We start from the raw sequence: 21,235 nt of genomic DNA, 5'->3' as shown, positions 1-21,235 counted from the left end.
TCTCCTCAGGCCGGTTATGTCAGCCCGGGTCACCTCAGAAACAAGACTGCAGAATCGATTTCACACATTTCACCACTCTCCTGAGATAGACAGATAAATGGAGGATGACACTGGCTTTGGGTTGTGCTGAAGGAAATTACCTCCGTCTTTGTTCCTCTATCGCCCTCCTCTCCAGAAGTCAGGGCCACTTTGTGCACGGCACACTGCTGGTTGTTGAGACATCGGTTAGAAGACAAATTTGTTAAAGATTTCAAAGAGCAGAGTTTATTACCGCCTCCAATCAGTTGCCTTGCCAGAGGTATCCATAGCAACTGAAAGAGTAAAAGGAAGGCTTGAGATCTCCGGGGAAATGGGAAGAGACGGAGAGAAGGACTTTGGTTGCCAGATGAGGACTTATCAAAGTAGACACTGTGTGAACAATCTGAAGGAATAGACAGCACAGGGAACCATAGAAAAGGGTGTCCTTATTGCTGCTCTGCCTTTTTACATTGCTCTTATAATCTCCCTAGAAACCAGGCAGATTTGTCTCAGTTTTACATCTTTAACTGAAAAAATTATTCTCTACTGTTTCGTTTTTTGCTTATATGTAACAAAGATAGTGATGCAGTAGTATCATACTTGGACATAAATTATAGAAACAATGTGATTCAACAAATGAAGACTTTCTTTTTGTCCTTTTTGTTTGTCGAGGTTCTGGTTAGGCTTTGCATTTTGCAGCTTGTTGGAGGAGTTTTACACATGCACCAAGTGTTTGCAGCATTTGCATTTAAATAGACCGGGGCATATAAATCCAAAATTATAGTTTTTGCAAAGAAATCAAGTATATCTGTGGGTTTTGAACTGTTGCTGAGGGAAAGCACCCAAATCATACATCTTGATTGCAGCACTTATTCATTCCGAATAGGACAGCATTATGTGGCATTTTGTTATTGCTATTTACCAAATAGCTTATAGATGCATTGGTGCCGTTCTTTAAAGAAACACATTTTTCATTAGAAATGGCAGGGCAGATTATTTAGTTCCTGTTCCTACAGCCATTGATGTTAGTGGAGTTAGCAGTACAAGATTTAGAACATTTACATCTTAGAAAGGTATTCACACCTATTGAACTGCTCCAACCTCAATGTACTTTGCTGGAATTTTAGATATGAATATATGTGCTTTTCTGTTTAGTTAAATGGGTGTGTTTCGTTATTGTCCAAAGTGTTAGATTCGATTCAGACTTTGACTAGGCCACTTTTTTTCCCCTACTGGAAGATGTATGGAGATAATGTTGCCTCTACAGGCTTTTACGAGAACATTTTCCTCCATCTTTTAATGATCCCAGATAAGATTCCTTGTCCCTCCACTGATGGCGAGACATCGCTGTCTGATCAGAGTGGCATCCTCATAATCCAGATTTTTCATCGCCACGGATAACTTTTTACAGCAGTAATGCCAAGCTTTCCAGCTGCAGCCACTTCGGTCCAGGAGAGCGACTAAATGACAGTAAAATCTGCATCTTCTTGATCTGTTTTGCACCTAGAGGAGTTACCTGATAAATCAAACAGTTAGTCTGGTCGGTAGGAACACACAAACATCTTTCCCATCCATGTAGGTGCGAATTGGGTCCCTTTGCTAATTTTTCAAAACAGAAATAGAAAGTGTTTCAACTAAAACAGACTGAATAGCATAGTCTACAGGTATGTCCACTGATGCAGCCATGTTTGTTTTACTTCAGCTTGCCGGTTCTGGTTGACATCATACACGTTACTGCATTTTATTGGATCAAAACAGTTCTGTTTTCAAGGCTAATGGATCTATTGGCTTCTGGCATGATGTACTTTATGATATTCACAAACCTAACAACAATTCATCTGTCTTGCAAGGTAACCATCTTCTGCATGCTTGCTGTCCCCACCTGGTAAGATAAAAATGGGAATTTTTAACAAAAATTGCCTCCTTCTTGGAAATGGATATCTGTTGATCTCCTCTGCAGCTCCTAACCAGGAATCTCTTGGCCACTTCTATGATCAATGCATTCTTTGCTTCATCTATCATTTGAAGAGACTGATCAGGTCTTGGTAGGTTTTCACTTATTTAGTATTTAATTCAAACCTTGGGGTATTGTTTTATAACATCACCCAGCTTCAAACTTCACTGCAATTTTCTCACCTGACTAATGTTTTCTAAGGACAGCAATATTAATGCACATATTTACACAAAGATGAACCCCACACTGGATTTTATTTCAGGGGTATCAAAGTGAAGGTGTTTGGCTACAAAGAGATCATTTTACATTTAAATTTTCAGAAAATAATGATAAAAATGTATAATTTAGTTTTTTACTTAACCCACAAACACGTTGATATTTTTGAGTGCTATATGACAAATTGTGAAACATTTTAAGTATCATGATGAGAAAGGCACTGTAGAACCGGTCTGCAGATATGTAAGCATACAAAGCATTTATCTCTAGCATTTGCAGAAGAACTATCAATACTGCTGCATAAAAAGCAGTGTAGCTTTCAGATACACCTCTGTCCATAGCTGGTTAATTAATCTGAATCAAAGGGAGACAAATCGCGTAAAATATAAGCTGCAAGCTTCGGTCTATGGGTTAAAGGCAGACAAGCCATCAGGGAGAAAGAGAGATTAAGGGTGAATCCTCCTCAGACCTTTTCATCCCACTTTATTCTGGTGTAGAAGTCATTAAGATTCATATCTCTGATTCTTTACTTCTTTCTGCTCACTTCATGCATCTATATTAGAGAGCGAGAGGGAAAAACAACAAAACCTGCACACCCACACCAAAATCTAAAATGGTGATGCAGCGTTTGTTTTCAGACAACATGCAAGATTATACTGAAAAAGTGAGAGAAAGCGAAATAGGGCAGAAGAAGAGCAATGGATGGAAAGATCTAGGGGCACACAGCTGGTTTGTATTCCTGAGGCTCAGCTTAGAGGCTGCTGGTGCACAGTGGACATCACTGAGGAATTTCAATGCGGTTGCAAAAAACATGCTGTTGTCTGAATCTCTGTACTTTATAAACGTAGGTCTCTTACCAGCGACTGTTGCATCAGATCAAACACATTTAAATCAACAGCGAATCCCCATTTTCTTTCACACGTAAGTCAAACTTTACAGATATTTAAAACAAGAGCCTTAAGTGTTAAAAAAAAAAAAATCTACCTTTATTACATGCGGCTTATTGTTCTCCATTTTGGGTAAAAAAAAAAAATAAAAAAAAAATCTTCTTACTATGCCTAAACGCATAGTATGCCTAAACGCATAGTAAGAAATACAAGAAAACAACTGCTGGTTTGCTTTACGGGTGATGGATTTAAAGGGTCAGCGTTTAAGATTAAAATCCATCTAGTGGTCAAATAAATGAAGAAAAACAGACTCCACATAATGCTTCTGAGACCTAATACATACACAATGGAGTAACATTTTACTCTTTCTGAATACAGGGGAGGTATCAAGCTCCACACCCTTGTTAAATAAGCTAAAATTAACAAAGAAACACATTGAACTTTTCTCTGAAAGCAGGACTGAAAGTAGCCTATGTGTATTAGCTGGCTTGACTTCTCTTAAAGTGAAAATAACAGCTCCTTGGGTAAAAATGATAAAACTATTTTGTTTTTACATTTATTTTGATCTCTTTTGTAATAATGCAATCTTGTGAATTAAGTTAGTTTGTTTGACTATTTAATTTCCACTATAAAGGTTTAGAAAGTGTTTGAAAAGAAAATATATAGCAAAACAGACAGTCAAAAGGTATATAAAAGCGAAGATGTCATGAATGAACTAATTCTTTGGTATCACTGGCATAACACTAAGGCCACACTGGCAAAAAGCACTGAGTAGTGAAGTTTCTAGCTTACATATGGGCTCATAATAAGACCACATTATTGGTCATTTTTCCTGTGTTGGTGAGCAGGTCAGTCACTGCATCGCCAACCCCCACACAATTTTTTAGAACACTTTTAAAAGGAAATGAATACATTCATCGAATTTGAACATGTTTGTTTGGTTCATCTTAATGCAATCTAATTCTGTTGAAATATATTTGTCCCTGCATCGAATTAAGTTATGTTCAACTAACTCATAACATGTAAATAATCCAATGACAAATTAATTGGTTTTATCAACTCAAATTTATTTTTTAAACAGTTGTTGTTTAAAATAACCTTGACAAAAAATATGTGATCACAGATGTTGGCCTCAAGATAACTTTTGGTTTCATCTGTGTGGACTTAGGCAGCTACTATCTCTTTTAGATGTAAAATTACCTGCACTGCTGGCTAAGGCCCCGTCCACATGAAGTCAAAACGAACACGAAACGCTAATATTTTCCAGAACGTTTGTCGTAAAGACAGAGACGTAAAATAAATGTGATCGTCCACACGAATGCATGAAAACGCTGCAAAATGTATGCAAGGCCTGTAAGTGGCGCTGTCGTGCCAAAGCAAAAATAGGCGACGAAATGTTGGGCATGCGCACTAATATTTATACATGGTTGCCCTGCGGGTCCATTTTCGTGGTTCAGTCAAATTCAGGTGCTGAACTATGTCGTCGATATTGCTCTGTTCTTCCTGGAGATATTCCAGAAGATTCTGTTGTAAGCCCGACAGCAGGGTGAGTAGCATGAGCAGCAACCATTCAACACAGTACGGCGCCATTGTTGTTGTGATACTGTGTCGCGCATGCGTGTTTAGAGGCGACGCTATGACGCATGCGTGTAAAAAAAAAAATGCGGTTAGAGCTTAAAGATGGAAACGCGAAAACGGCGTTTCAGAATCTTCCCACTCTGAAGGCTGAATAAAAAAAAGATCGTTTACAGACCCCCGAAACGCCGGCTTCGTATGGATGAGAGGCTGGTTTGGTGAAAAATTTGTGCGTTTAGGCGAGGGTTCGGCTTCGTGTGGACGGGGCCTAATTCTCTGGCAATTGTGGTCCTATAAAATAAAAGAAGTTATCTTAGCAAGGACCAGTTTTCATGAGCATTGCAAAGTAACCTGAAATTCTTAAGCTCACTTAAAAGGCCATCTTTGTAAGCTCACAGGTGGCCTTATAGTTAGCTCAAGAATTGTAGGTTACTTTGCATTGCACATAAAATGTTCATACATATTGTGTTACATCACTTAAATATTACTTAATAATTCTGGAACCAATTACTTTAGGTATGTTGAATCGTAAGAAATTGTGTCTCCTCAAAGAGGAGCTTGAATCATTTTTTTGAGGGCATAAGCCTGCTCAAAGAAAATAATCATTGTTTTTCAGTAAGGATTTTTTCTCACTGTTTTAATATTTTTTATGTTGACCTTGTGCTTAAACACAAATGTAAGTGGTGTTACTTTCCAGATATTTGACAATAATGGAGTGGTCGCTTTGAGCGCTAGTGATATCTATACTTATTTATGTCCATGTACACCTCAAAATATGTAAAATGTGCTTTACTGTAAAATGTAAACTTCCACACATCAAAATGTCATGTTTTTTTTTATGTTTTTTTTTCATATATAAAGATTGTCTTTTAGGATCTGGTTGCCTTTATCTGTATAGTTTTTAAGGTAGGTAGACAGGAAATGGGATGGGGGGGGGGTGGAGGGGGTCATGCAGAAAAGGTCAAAAGGTCAAATCTGTGACAGTCGCATTGAGGTTCAAAGCCTCCATACATGGGTCACTTGCCTAACCCCTGCACCACCACCACACCCCAAAAGAACTTGAATGGATCATCTCTTTGGCGTTATCTTGCTTGAGACATCAATTCTGACCAGTGCATCAAATAAATGGGTTTTATTTGGCTCATTGCATCTTTTTTTCCCTTTGACTCTAAGGTTCAGCACCAAACATTATTTTATCACATATCCAAGTCACTTAGGAAGTGAAGGTGATTCAGTTCATTCTTTAATGTCTGCAACGGCAAATTTCTAAACAGCTGTTAGAAGTGTTCTTGTTGAAAAGGTATATTTCTAGATCAGGAAATCAAGCACTCCCTGTTCAGCATATGGGAATAGCTGATCCAGGGGTCATCTCATAGTCCATATATGGTACTCACTTTCTGGGTGACTGAGGTGTAACTAAAACTGGTTTTAAAGTGATCCACAACTAGTTGAATGTGTTTACCTAAATATGTTGCAATTTTCAAATTAACTTCAAATTTTCTGTTTCTGATATTTAAAAAAAATCCTTATTACTTCAAATATTATGTATCCTTTGCTATATTTTCAATTATGGAGGAAAACACAGGAAGGCTAACATTACTCAAGTTTTTTTTTTTTTTTATTGTGTCTCAGTGGTGTAAAATTTATACAATTCCACACTGTGTCGCTATGTCAAAGTTTTCATGAGCCATTATACAGTCGATAACTGTTCAAACAAACAAAAGTGATTGGCTTGTTGTGATCCACTGTTTACCATTTTAGCTAGAGCTAGCAGAGAAGATAAGGAAAAAACAAGGCAGAATAAAATAAGCAAGTGTTTAAATTGACAGTGAGGCATCTTTTAGTCATTGTAACAGATCTAATATATCTTTGAAAATGTCTGAGAAAAAATAACAGTAAACAGCTTCGCTGAGAGACCCCAGCTCTTTCTGGAACTCCATCTTGGTTGACATCTCCAAGCAGCAGCCAGCACAATAGGGTAGAAGAGAAAATCCCTTTATTGTCCCACAATGGGGACATTCTGGTGTTTGCAGCAGCAAAAAGGTTATAGAAAAAACACAAATTTGGACCTTAGAAAAGTGTATAACAATAACATAATAGTGAGTAAGAGTAAAAAAAAATAAACAAATGAAATACTTTACTGTACAGTGTTTTAACAATATAAATACTGTGCACCTGGAGAATAACTAACCAATATACAGCTATGGACATTTTTACAGTAATGGATATTTGAAAATAGCAACAATAACTCATTGAGGTTGTTGGGAACAGTGGTGGTTATGGAGTCTTCCAGCTGCTGGGAGGAAGGATCTGTGATAACGCTTCCTGGTGCATTTAGGGTGCAGCAGTCTGACACCGAAGGAGCTCTCCAGCTCTGCAACAGCTTCATGCATGGGGTGGGAGACATTATCCATGTTCATTTAGTTAGGATCCTTTTGTTTCCCACCTCCTGCACTGAGTCCAGAGGGCATCAATCACAGAGTGGGCCTTCCTGATCAGCTTATCCAGATGCCTTCTCTCAGCTACAGATAAGCCACTGCTTCAACAGACAGCTCTATTGAAGATGGCCTATACTACAACATAATCATAGAAGGTCTTTAGGAGCGCCCCCTGCACTCCAAAGGACCTTAGTCTCTCAGCAGGAATGGTCTGCTCTGGCCTTTCTTATACAGAGCCTCAGTGTTGTGAGTCCAGTCCAGTTTGTTATTCAGATGAACACCTAGGTACTTATAAGAGTCCCAATCTCATGTCCCTTCCTTTGATGTTCACTGGTGTCAGTAGGATGGATCTGCTTCTGTGATAGTCCACCACTTATTCATTGGTTTTCCCTTCATTAATGAGAAGGTGGTTCTGCTGGCACCAAACCACGGAGTTCTGGGTCCACTGTCTGTACTCTGCGTCGTCCCCACCTGTGATGAGGCCAATTATGGCCGAATTGTCAGAACTTCTGGAGTTGGCAGCATGGGGGGTTTATGGAGAAGTCTGCAGTGTAAAGGGTGAAGAGGAACGGTGCCAGCATTGTTGCCTGTGGGAACCCTGTACTGCAAACCGACCTATCTGAGACACAGCCCTGTGCCCTCACTGTGGATGGCCAGTGAGGTAGTCCAGAATCCACTTGGACATGTGCTGGTCCACTTAACACCAGCTACTTTGACCAAATATCCTCTTTTCCTCTGTTCGGTCCCCCTATCTACGTTACCTCGTGAGATTTCTATATTGTCATTAATTTGAACATGCTCCAGTTCAAAGGTTTAACATTACTCATAGCTGTTTTGGTTGGACGGAGCTAACCCTAACCATAACTCTAACTTAGCTTACTGTATTTTTATTGTTTTGCATTTACTTAAAAAAAATTCTCTCAAATAACGTCTATGATTACAACTAATGATGGATCCCTTTAAGCCACATTATGATATATATCTCAATTCTAAACTCTTTTAGTTTACCACATTTTTAAGAGTATTTGTATCGAGACTACAAATACGCTCAATTCAATAAGGTATATCCAGCTGGTATGGAGCTGCACTGCAGAGGAGTTGTTTGCAATGGTGCGTAACAGTGATAAAAGTCCTGAGTTTGAAACGTGTTTTTTGGGGGGGTGTTCATGAGAAGTTAGGGTGTTCTATCTGTGCATACACTATGTCTCTGACTTTCTTTTATAGTCCAAAAAATGTGCAAAAAAGGTGTGCAAAAATAGGCAACCTGGCTAGGTGTGGCCTCCTCTCTATTGGTGGGTGAAGATAGGCCCTCCGTGAGGATTAAGTTGAAATTGAAAAGGGGATAGATGAATACAATTGCTTACAATAAAACGTATACCTGGATTAGAAAAGTAGGTATATTCTCATCATTTCTAATAAATAGTTTTGCTCTACGACTTCCTAGTAATGACGAGGATCTGATTTCAACTTTATTTTTTATAGTGGGAGCTCCCAGCTATCAAGAAAGTGGGCAAATTTCCTTAATAGGCAACTTGATTTCTTATAATTCGTGGACTTTTGTAGTTGTAGTTGTAGTTGTATGAAACCCTTTAACAGGAGTATGTAGACTACTCGTTCACTCAGATTTGGCAGTCACTGACAATCAGGCAGCCATGTTCACTCATCCAACTGTGCTAAAACAGCCTCAAGGCTGTCAGACCAGCTCAACAATTTTCAATCCCTTAATAATTTATTGATGGCAGGCAGTCAAATTGCAAATAAATTATGTAGTAGGGCTCAGTACAGTGTTGATACAAAATATCCTTTTGAGTTGGGCTCATTCATGCTTACAGACCTGGAGATATATGTACTATGTTTAGTCCCACGTGGTCCAGAGCCAGCACTCTGCTCACGGACAGTCTGCATCAGTGAGCCGTGTAACGCCGGCTGATGGTGAAAATGCCTCTGATGTTTTCATTTCTGACTCTGTCTTTGAAGACATTTGAAGGATAAAACCCCAGAGGTGAGATATTAAGCTTTGTTTACATGAGGAGGGCTTAAAAGAACATCCAATCTACTACAAATACGTTGAGATGAGGAACACGAGGGAGAAGCCAGCCTGAAGAGTGGCCCCTGGGCTATTCTGGTTCTCTTAATCTTCCTGTACGACCGTTCCGCTGTCAAAACAGGCGCAGAAAATAAACTTTTGTACAAGACACAGCCTGCGCTTCCTCCAAGTCTGTCAGATGGCCGTACTGTTTCCAACCATGAGCCAATCACACATGTAGAACAAATGAAGTGACCAATGGCGGCATTCCATCTAGGTCAGCATCTTTTATTCAGGAGGCACACGTACACAGTTACATGCTCTCCCGCCCCGAGGGCCATGCAGAGACCCGCTCAGCTATACAGAGATGGCCCACCATTTTGTTCTGTTTTGAAAATGATCTCCATGCATGAGATTAGCCAAGGGGGGCCTGGAAAGCTCTTCCCTTTGTTGAGTGTCTCAGTTTGGATAGTTCACTGAGGCTGTCAGTGGGTGCATGTCCCTGCACTCTATAGCGCAAAAGTATGTGTGAATGAACGTGCAATTTAGTTAAGAGGGCGTGTTTGGTTGGAATTCGTGCACGATGCAGAGCATTAAGGACCTCGAAAAGGGAATGTCATTGCATTTTAATCTGTTTGCAGATGCAGAAACACCAGTATCTCTGTCTTAGTGAGAGAGGAGGGGGCCTTGGTTTGTTTTTATGCAAGAATTCTGCAGGAAGAAACAATTCAACAGATAAAAAGAGTCCTAATGACAAATTAAAGAAGTTTTTTTTTTTTTAAAGAGAGAGAGCTTTAATACGCCACTGCACCAAAAATGTAGAGAGCCGTCTCTCTCACTCTCCGGTTTGCCTCCACAGAATTAAAGCGGCAACAAAGCAACTACAGAGAGAGAGAGGAGAGTAGAGGAGTGAGAGATGGAGGAAGACAGAGAGAGAGAGAGAGAGAGAGAGAGAGAGACGGGGGAATGTGGTTGCTATAGTAACCATCTGGTGGGTCTTTACTGCTTCTCCCGTAGCTTTCATTTCATCATATTGAGCCCCCTGTCTCTCGTCTTCACACCCAACCCTGACACTCTCACTTTTGTTTATCTCTCTCGTCCCCTTCCTCCATCTCTCCTTATCTCCTCATCTCCATCTCGTGCCCATCTCTCTCTCTCCCTCTCTTGCTCTGTCCTTCCATGCTGCCAGCCCCGCCTCTTTCTGAACACAGAGTGGTACTTCCATCTCTGTCTTTTGCGACTGTCCGTCAGTTTTTTTCTTTTTTCCTTTTTAAATCACTATGCCTCGACAGACTGATCTGTTTAAACAAATCTAGGTTCAGGCCCTTTTGAAGATGAGGATGAGAAGAAACTCTGCTTGAAAGATTTACGTCATGCCACCCAGGTCCTGCCAAATTGTTTTCACCCATCACAGTATTAACAGTTTTTTGTGTGCGTGTGTGTGTGTGAAATCTTTCAGCAAACAGAACACCAAAGTATTTTTCCAATGGCGGACAGCATGCATTTCCTTTTTTCCTCCTTATCAGCAGTCGCCCTTGTGAATTCCCAGCAGAGTCTCAATCAGCCTGAGAATACCTGATCCCAATGCTAAATGAGCTCTCACACACACACACACATTTCCAGCTGATATTTACGTGTGTGCACTCACATAAAAAGGAACACAAACCCAGTGTGTTGGGCTGTGCCAAACCACAGAGGTGCGCACATGCAGTGGAGCGAAATGTAAATTTTGCCACAACCATTTGCATGCAGTACACATGATATGGCGCCCATTGATTCATACTAAAAATAAGCTAAGGTGAATTTTCCCTGTTAATGCTTCAGAGTGTGAGGTCACTGTTCACATTTTCATGCAGTCATAGTCAGGAGTGCAGCAGCAAAGAGCTGTGTTTCTCCAGGATCAACCTTTGTAGGGTGTGGTTGTCTCCTTTATGTGACCTGTGAATGCCCCCCTCCATCCAATCCTTTCTGTCTCAGTATTTCTGCCTCTTCCCATCCCTCAGGAGGCTCCTCTTCCTCCTTTTTCTGAATCTTCCTCTTACCTGTCAGAGCTTATGTAACCCAACAGCGATCCAGCGCTTGACTTTCATCTGTCCGCTTTTCGCAGCACTGGTGATTACATCCTCAAGAGTGCTACTTAAAAGCCAGTTTATCATAATATCTTCTAAACAATCACTGAGTAATTCAAACTTCCCCACTACATTTATTACAATAATGGAGGGACAATTTATTTGAAAGCATATAAACCTAGATTAGAGGTATAAGAGCCATCTACAGCATGATTACATAATTTTATATCCTTGCCCTTTAAGTGTACTTAAACACCTGAAAGAAAGATTGGTCTAGTCAGAAAATATACTGCTAAGGTGAGCTGGAAATTTAACGCCACAAAATCTGTAAGGAAAACATTTTTTATTTAGCTTTTCCATAATAGAAAAGCTAAAATGTGGATTCTGTACCTCCACCATCAGTTTCAACAGAAATATAATCAGGATAGCCATCAGTGTGTAAGCATGATTAAAAGATAAAGGTGAGGGGGTTCTCTGTAGAGTGTGTGCTATTCAATACAGTGGTTTCAAACTGCAGCTCTCTGTGTCCATATTTCTTTAGGTGTAGCTAAAAAACGTACCAACAAAGTCTAAAGCCTACCATAGTTGAAGTCTGGTATTATGGATTTTACTGTGAGTATTTAAAAGTATATAATCAAATTTTGAGCCACTAAAGAGAACCACTGACATGAGGATATGCGGAGAAAACGGGTTTTATAGAGTTAGTGTATAGATAAACTGCAGAGACTATCCATTATTATCTTTTACAGCATGGTCTATTGTCAAGCAAACTAATTGTAAATCATTTAACTAATCAAGCAAATTTGAAGTATGAGATAGGGCTTCTTAAGAACTGCTGTTTATCTGTGTTTACAGTATGTACCCAATCTAAGTAGAATCCCTTTCAGACCCTTTCCAAAGGATCTGTCATGTGATTTGCATTTTGTTTTTTTGTTTAGTACTTTAAAGTTTATGTATCAGAGAGAATTTAATGTATTTTTATTTTATCTGGTTAATTTGATTGGAGGTATTGTGCTGCAGCTCATGCACACATATCTCCAGAGTAAAATAAGAGGTGTTTAAAGCTTCAGATTAGATAAAATATCAAGTCTTTTCAAATAAACAGGTTTAAGTCCAATTCAGATCTCAAATCGAGTCACAAACCACAGGAAGTCATTTTCACGTCATTAAATGAATCCCTTGAGTTCTCTGCTATGTGTCATATCCACAGGCCTGAGTGTTTGTGTATGAGCTCACCTCTTCCTTGACCGAGTTTAACCAGCAGGTGATTCCAGACAGCTGCAGCTCAGCTTGGCTAAACAGGAGGAATTTAAGGAAAGCAATCGTCCCTGAAGCAGATTTAAGATTGTTCCTCCTCACAGAGTGTTAAAATCAGGCCCCTACTACTTCTGCTTTTTCCCCCCAACTTTTTATTGTCATTACTCTGTCACAAGTGTAGAGCAACAAAATGAACTCCCATAATTTAACCCATCCCCTTTTGGGGAGCAGTGGGCTGCCATTTTATGTTTCCAGGGGAGCACGGTGGGGTTAATGGTCTTTGCTCAGGGACAGGTGAAGTAGTGGTCCACCAATGTCATGTTTAGACTTGAAGATAAACATCTCTGGGTGGGCTTGAACCACCAACCTTTCACTTATCAGCCAAACACACTGACCAATTGCCCCAGAGAGATGAATACAGATATCACAAGTACAGATATAGACCCATGCTCATTGATATCTGACATTCTTTCTCTTACCTCTTTGCGTCCTTCCTCACAGACCCTGATGTAGAGTCCATGATTCCATCCTGGATCTCACTCCGCTGCCTCGTCATCAACAGAGCTCTTGAAATCCTTCTGTTAATCCCTTCTATCTCTACCAAAAACTCACAGCTGCCAATGTTCTGTCTTCATCTTACTCTTACTCTGGAAATAAAAAAAAGGATAATCGCCAGCCTTCCTTTTGCACCTAAATTAACTCCATAAACCAAAAGAATCAGTTTTTGTTTTGTTGTCCGTTGTTGTTTGTGCACGGTTTATCAAACACCAGCATGACAGTAAGGATGTGCACATGGAAGTAAAGGAGTTTCCTTAAACTTCTCACGGAGTGAAATGCCTCTAAGTACATGCTTTTTAACATTTTTTTGTAATTCATTCAGTGGTTAGGATATTGACATTTTTTTCCTACAAATAATGAATAAAACTCTGTATTCTGTTGCATTAGAATTTTTGAGTGGAAATTTTAAACACATTGACATTTTTCTCAGGACTACCAATATGAAATTCACAGATGTGAGAAAATGATTAATCCACAAAAACAAAGAAGTCAAAACAAAACGCGTAGGAGCAAAGTTTCGAATATAAACTAAACATTACAAAAAAGAACTTTGTTTCACTTATTAAGTCCTGATGAGATACTTAAAGATTGCCAGTATGGAGAAAATATTTACATGTATGCCATGTTTCCTCTCTTTATCTTCACTTAGCTCTTATTTTGTTTTTTCCAAAAATTTGAAGTCAGATTCAAGTTGGTTTTCACCCTGGCAGTTTTCTTAGCTGATTCATTTGCTGTAAGTCTAGTTAAAAAATATCAAAATCTTTGGGACTCCTTCTTAACAATAGTCATCCACCATAATCTTCTCATTTTCCAACATAAGGCATGGGAATGTAATTTCTCCTCTAAATATTGTGTAAATACATAAAAAAGCCTAATTTGGTTTCACCTGAACCCAAAATTAAAAGTTTTTTAAGAAGAAAAAAAACAAAACAGAAACATGTGAAGTTTATTGTTTTGTAAGAAATAGTCAAGTAGAACTTGGTCAAGGTCAGTGAATGGGGAAATGATAATGATAATTTTCTCATGTGGCTCTAGGCCTCCTCACTGGACCATTCAATTGTTTAGAAGAACATCTGTAACCACTGGCATTAACATTTTTCGCCACAATACAGTCGCAAAAAATTTGAAGGTGTCATGCCTCAGAACAGAGGACCCAGTATTCAAGGTCAGACAGACAATGGGATAACTCAAAAAGCATTTATCTATAACCAGAGGGTCAGAGTAGCAGCGGCTGGGGTATCTAAGGCTGAAACCTCTGGTTTTCAAGTTCATATCCAGCCAGTGAGCTAGGGTGCCGGTGGGTAGGATCCAGCCGGTGGGCTGCCAATTAGATGCGGCGGGCGCCGCCCAGAGTGTCCCAGATGCTGCAGCCCCGGAGAACATACAGGAGCCCTAAGCTAGGTAAGGCAGACAGTTCAGATGGAAACAGGCAGGCTCAGTTGTTGAGAGGCAAAACAGGTCAGGGTCATGAAATTAGAAGCAACAAGGAACTCTTAAAACCCTCTCACCACTGAATAAGATAATCTGGCCATGATGACTGCATTCAAGCACCTTAGATAGAGAAAGGAGCAGGTGGTTCAGATGAGAGTTGATGAGCAACCGGGCAGAGTTAGGCAGCTGAATGGAAAGAGTAATTAAGCCAGTCATAAGTGTCAACATCATGACAGAAGGAGACCTTCGCTTCCACCTCTGGTGAGATCCTTCTTGTGGGGTTGGGTTATAATGAGTTGATAACTGCTGCGTTTCAAGCTTTATTCTGGTTTGTTAGAATCCTGTGGTGTTTGTGTGCGCTGCTGGGTCTGGCAGAACTGCAGTCGTCCTAACAGCACAACTGGTATCTAATCCCATCACTCTGCCTCTGCTGGGTGACCATTCTTTACCTGATGGTAGATGGTAGCCAAGCCCTCCCTGCTTTCCTGTCTTAGGCCTAACCTGAACTTAGTTCCTAAACCTCTTTTTCCTGAAAAAGTTTTGCCTTTGTCGACGTACCTCGTCTCCTTGTGCTTCCTTTTGGGACTTTAACCTGACCAACAGAAGCCTCGCCCTTCCTTCCATGTTCTCTGCTCGCCAAAATCTCCTCTCCCAAACGGGACTGAGCTCACTGTATCCCTTACAGTAGGTCCCATGACACCTAACTTCTTCTTTTTTTCTCTTTTACAGAAATTAAATAAAATAACTTACCGTTTTATCAGAGTCTTGCTTATGTTTCTGCATGTGGACAAAAAACTGTAGCATTTCCCCCGGCAGTAGCAGCAAGTCTGTGAAATTCAGCTTGAAAAGCGGCAATCAGCTTATCCCACAGGTTAAACTCACTGTCCACTTGGCCCTTTGATCAGAGTACTCCTCCACATTCGACAGGCATTATGAGTCAGTTCATTTGAAGTTAAAGGATCCAGCAAACAATTTTTGGAATATCTGCTGAAAGCCCTTTTAACTGAATGTGATAAAAGTGGAATTCTAGTAGAAATGGATAATGATGGAAATTCAAATAGAAAACATTTAAGTAAAAGAAGAAAGGTTTGAAAATCTAGAATAAAGGGGCGAGGAGAAAAAGGTCTATATGAAGCAAAAACGTCAGTTTTAAAGAAATACTTATAGTAATATTTTTACAGACTTGCACTTATTTTGTGTTGTATAAATGCAAAGGCTGATTAGAGGATCCAGGGTTTATTACTGTTACCTCAGCATGAAGGCTGCCGGTGCAAACACAGGCCGAACCTTTAGCCTGAGTTTGTGAAGTTCTGTCTGTGTAGACATACGTTTAGCAAACATGTATTTGTCACTGTTTATGTGAAGGATATCTCTTTCTTTCCTTACAAAGGCATTTGTACATTTATGTTTTTTTTAAAATCTTAATTCAAAAATGTCTCATGTTTTTAACCACTTCAATATACTTTAAGAACAACATATATTTTCTGTCCCTTCTGTGTGGTCGGTTATGCCTTCCTTGTATGAAGTCAGTGTATAAAGAGCTTTCATTATCCTGAATTTAACTTTATTTTTTACTTTAACGTCTTATTCCAGCACTTTTGATGGTTATTTCACTTAATGTCCAGTTATGTAAACTTTACAGGGACATTATGTAACTGTGTTCCTTTTTTTTTTACTGCATGAAATCAATGACTGCATTTACATGTGTTATTATCTGTGTATCATTACCTTCAAGAATAATCAGATACATTTTCATAGGTGAGGAATTTTATTTGAATTTATATGGTTACCCGTTTATGGAGCTCCATGACATTCTGCCATTGTGAGTGAATAGATGTAAGGGATAAAATTGTACTAAAACACGAAATAATAGTGTTTCCCCTTGCTAACAGTTCAATGTAATTGAGAGACGACATGGAAGTTTTTTGGGGGATGCTAACCCAACAACTGTAGGTCTGCACTAATGCAGCAAATTGCAGGACCCTGCATATGCAGCAGCAGAACAATAAATGGTTTCATCATCTTAAAAGAGAGCTTAAAAGACAATGAAACTGGAAACGTTTTTAAGAAAAGGATAAACATCAGGTGGAGGAGGAAAATATTTTCAAAGAGATGTTGAAGTTACCATGACTGGTAAGTGAACTGTATTGCCTAAATTAGCACAAATAAGTAACTTTTTCCATTCTGTTTAATTACACCTACTTTTAATTAAATTAATTAGATCTACTTTTATGCTTGTTACCATAGAAAGCATAAAAGTAGATCCCATATACCTGTGAGCACTGGCTTTGTGTCACAGTAAATACCAGATTTTAGTGCTATCATTCAACCTTCATCGTGACAACTGAAGTTACTGAAACCATGTAAACATTCCTTTCGCTGCAGTGTCTGTGTTGCACTTTTTTCCTTTTAGTTTATAATACATTTTGAAATATCACTCGTTTGAAACGAAATACCATTTCATAGCAAGATGACAGTCATTCTTACAACTATTCCTTTAAAGAGTTTACATCCTTATTTTAAATCAGAGATTTCAAAAAGCTACTTCTATTCCCAAATCTAGTATGTTTAATGAACAACAGATTAAAATCTCTAAAGAGAACAGATCGTGTTTGGTCGGCCTTCCTGTTAGTCCCTCAAACTCCTGCTCATTCACAACCTCATTGAACGATCATTAACACGTTGGAGTATGTAGTTTCATTTTCAAAAGCAGGTAACATGTCCGTTATTTCACTTATTTTCATTTAACATATTCCTTTTTTCTTTAACAAGAAACAGCATAAACACCGTAGTTTTATTAAAGCGAATGTTAAAACATTTACAGCTGTAAGAAAAAGTAAAGCTATCCAAATCAACTTGACCCTTTGTGAAAAACTAATTCTCTTTTAAATCTGAATAAACTTTTTGTTCTCAACACATTTAACACTCCAGAAAGGTTAGGTTATGTGAAACGCTGTTGTAGATTTATGTCAGTTGTCGATGAAAGAACAGATTTCAGGCTTTATATATGAGAAAGGGTTTTTAAATTTTAATCTGGATTTAACAGGAAGCCAATGAAGAGAAGCCAGGATAGGATAGATATGATCTCTCTTTTTGATTTTAATCAGAACTCTGGCTGCTGCATTTTGGATCAGCTGAAGGCTTTTAACTATGGCTTGTTGACTTCCTGATAGTGAAGAATTGCAATAGTCCAGCCTTGAAGTAATAAATGTATGGACTACTTTCTCAGCATCACCCCTTGACAGGATATTTCTTATTTTTGCAATATTCCGCAGATGAGAGAAGGAAATTCTAGAAACCTGTTTAATATGGGATTTAAATGACAGGTCCTGATCAAAATGAAGTGGCTGATTAATCAGCTTCTTTTTCAAAGACTCTGGTCCGTAGACTATTACTTCTGTTTTGTCTACATTCAGGGGAAGAAAGTTAAGAGTCATCCAGTATTTTATGTCTTCAAGACATGCCTGTAATCTATGCAATAGGTTAGCTTCATCTGGATTTATAGACAGATATAGCTGAGTATCATCAGCATAACAGTGGAAATTAATCCCATGCTGTCTAATTGATTGATTGGTTGACTTTATTGATCTCACAGTGGAGAACTTTAGTCGTTACATCAGCTCAAATAATCAAAGAAGAAGAATGTGCCAAAGGTAGAAAAAAGTGCATGTATATATACAATATCAACAGTGCGTCCACAAATTACATATAATAATTCTCTCTCTCTCTCTCTCTCTCTCTCTCTCTCTATATATATATATATATATATAGCAAAAATAATTGTCCTAGCATTTATCTGGAGCATGAGGAAGATTTATCATTAACGTGAACAAACTGATATCGGTCAGACAGATGGGATTAATTTTTTCTTTCACATAGTGTCAGGATAGTTTGGCTATAATTCATACTGAACAAATTTATTTAGGTTATCTCAGAAAAATCTGGAATCTATTTTTTTCTCAGGACCTACATGAGTTTTCAATGATTATCCAAAATAATAAATCTAAAAATTTCATCCAATTCTGCAACTTTAGCTATTTGATTTATTTGACAGGAACACAAGCCTTTTGGTTAACCCTTAAAACAAAAGTAACTTTTTAAGAATTATTATATCTTCTTCATAGCAAAGCTCCTGGTCATAGTTGCTTTCCATTATTACCCAAATGTGACATCCTCTGATCCTGCATGAGAGGACAGCTTGTTGTCAGAGAAGCCAGGTCTGTCATGGTCAACTACCATTTTGAAAGACAGCACTGTTTTGGTGGGATAATGCTGTTACGCCTTTCAGTGAACAGGAGCTCTTGACAGAAAACTGCAGAGATGGAGAGTGAAGAACATCCTATTGAAGATAGCAGTAAAATCAAGCCAAGGCTCCAGGAAGACTATTCTGTACTGAAACTCAGTGTAGCACCCATGGAGTGCAAGGTGCATCTGTTACCATGGTACCCAGCTCAGGCAGCCCCTTTCATGTCTGTAAGGATGGGAAGGGAGAGGGGATGATGGTGGTTATGGGAACTAGCGAAATGTTCCTCTCACAGATGGCCGGGAAAATGGACACGTGAGCTCCTGGATGCGTGTGCGTGCTTTCATGTATGTTCCTGAGAGAGTCAGGCTGAAGATGCTGTGTGCTGACAGGGGCTCGTCACACAACATGAATCATTCAGTCACCATGGCAGGGCTGGAAATGTCACGTCTCATCAGCGTTCCTCACGCCCGGGTGCCCTCGACATCCCAGGGAGAGGAGGAGTTCAGGGGAGGGACTCGATTAAAGAGAGAAAGCAGGTTTTTTAATGCAAACAGACATTTATTGCATTGGGAAGCAGTGTTGTACATTATCCCCACAAAGAAAAGAAACCAAAAAAAATTTTTTCGCAGAACTGTAACACATAATGAGATCATAGTCTGTTGTGCAACTGTTTGAGCACGCCTTTGTCTCAGCAGAACAAAGTGTGCATCTCAGATTCTCAACGGGATTATTCGCTCATCAATCTGCCTCTTCCATGTCCGTCTCCAAAGAGTAGGATGCTACTTTCTCACAGTGAAAAAAAATGCTGTCTTTACCTTTCCTTGGCAGCCGGATAGGCAAAACAACAAGGAAAGGAAAAACTGTACAAGCAACATGTCCAAAAATTAAGCCAAGCTACCTGCTACTGTCTTTAACTCTCTGATACAAAACTATAATTTCATGTTTTTTGCTACAGATTTAAAAGTGTTTTTAGTTGTTTTTTAACAAAAAGCAACATCAAATACATCATTCCTTATTGTAAACCACAATCAACACTAACAGTAAATAGTACGTTATCATAATCTTTATTACAAGATATTAGGCCACTGTACAAATCAGCGAGAGTCGTACAGTACAACGGAGAATTAAGACTGTTTCTTGAGGTTTCTGTCATTCAAAGCTGTATACGAGGTGCTTCAAGATTACACAAGAGTTTCAGAACTGCTGCCACGCATGCATGAATTCATATTCGCCATGCATGAGTTGGTACTTTAAGTGTTTTTTTTCTTTGTTTTTTACGAAAAAAGAGCCCTAAAAAATGGCAACCCATGGGAAATGACTAAAATCAATGCGCAAATGTATAAAGCACAAAAAAGATCTGTTTTTTTTGTAACCCCATGAGATTTGGCACACACAATAATGCACAATTCAGTATAAATAGTCTCTTTTTTTATCAATAGGGTGTTTACAGTGAAGTTACAGTATCAATCAATCCAGGTGAAAGCCTGGGTAAGCTTACAAACAGGTGGGGAGTACACTGTTTAGAAATGACTGGTTATAGCTGCAAAGTATGGTAACAAAAACACTCAGGCAACATCAATATCCATAAGTGAAAAATAAAATCACTCTCACTTGCTCAAAGGTTTTCTCAACATATAAAAAAATAAATAAATAAAACCAGAAATCTACAACATAAGAACGAAACACTCCCTCGGGCTTTACGTCACTCCAAAAAAAGACATATCGCCCGAGGTTTTTTAGGAATAAATGAAGTCTTCAGCACGGAACGAATCCACTTTACCAGTTCTCACTTTGTGCAAGAAAATATGGGCTACCCTTTCCATATTTACAAAACTCTGGTATTCGTCTGCCCTCAGTCAAAAAAACGAAGAGCAGAAAGGTTCGATTGATACGATATAGTAGAAGTGTGTGCTTTAGTTTATTATATTGGATCTACCTCTGTAGCCTGTCCCTGATTTCTGCATTTCGACAGCATTGCCTTCATCCTTCACTTCACCCCCACCGCCTCCTCCTCCCCCCAGTCTCCTCTCCTCCTGATGGGATTTATGGCAAAACCCGTTATCAAGGGTGTGTTTGTGTATATGTGTTATGGGGGTCCACCTGGGGGTCTCCATTGTTTTGTTTTTTTTTGCGTTTTTTTTTTTGCCTCCTCCATCTCCTGGCAAGCGTTTGTGCATCCATCCATCTGGCTGGTCATGATGGATTGGGAAGAAGAGGGTGTGGAAGTGCTTGCTTGCTGCCACATGAGAGAAAGTGCTTATATACAGTGTCTTTGGATTAGAACTGGTAAATATCGCCATAGAAAGAAAAATCGGATTGTCTTTTGATGGGTTTTGGATGCTCTAAGCCTCCCCTGAAGTCTTCTCTGTTCCATTTTTCAGTGCCTCACTGTCGCCATTCTCATCCTCGATCACAACTGTGGATGACAGGGGAGGGAAAGTTAATGAGAAGGAGGATGGGGAGTGGGAGCGTTGGGGAGAGGGGAGGGGGTCATCTTGGTGTGGCGTCTTAAAAATTCACCATCAACTTAAAGGAGTGCATGAAAAAAAAAAAAAAAAAA

The 21,235-nt window shown here is 39.2% G+C and overlaps 1 protein-coding gene across 1 annotated transcript in view; it reads right to left on the bottom strand.

Annotated features, from left to right (window-relative positions):
* Positions 1-19,232: 19,232 nt before the first annotated feature.
* Positions 19,233-21,235, bottom strand: part of LOC107083308 (calcium/calmodulin-dependent protein kinase II inhibitor 2-like) — a 3,430-nt gene continuing 1,427 nt past the window's right edge. The window contains exon 2 of the mRNA XM_015372432.1: positions 19,233-21,091. Coding sequence (XP_015227918.1) covers positions 21,018-21,091 — 74 coding nt within the window. The 3' untranslated portion in view covers positions 19,233-21,017. The remainder of the gene's footprint in view (positions 21,092-21,235) is intronic.

This window comes from Cyprinodon variegatus, unplaced genomic scaffold, assembly GCF_000732505.1.
Source record: "Cyprinodon variegatus isolate N-32 unplaced genomic scaffold, C_variegatus-1.0 Scaffold72, whole genome shotgun sequence".
Taxonomy (NCBI): domain Eukaryota; kingdom Metazoa; phylum Chordata; class Actinopteri; order Cyprinodontiformes; family Cyprinodontidae; genus Cyprinodon; species Cyprinodon variegatus.
This window is presented reverse-complemented; position numbering and strand designations above follow the sequence as displayed.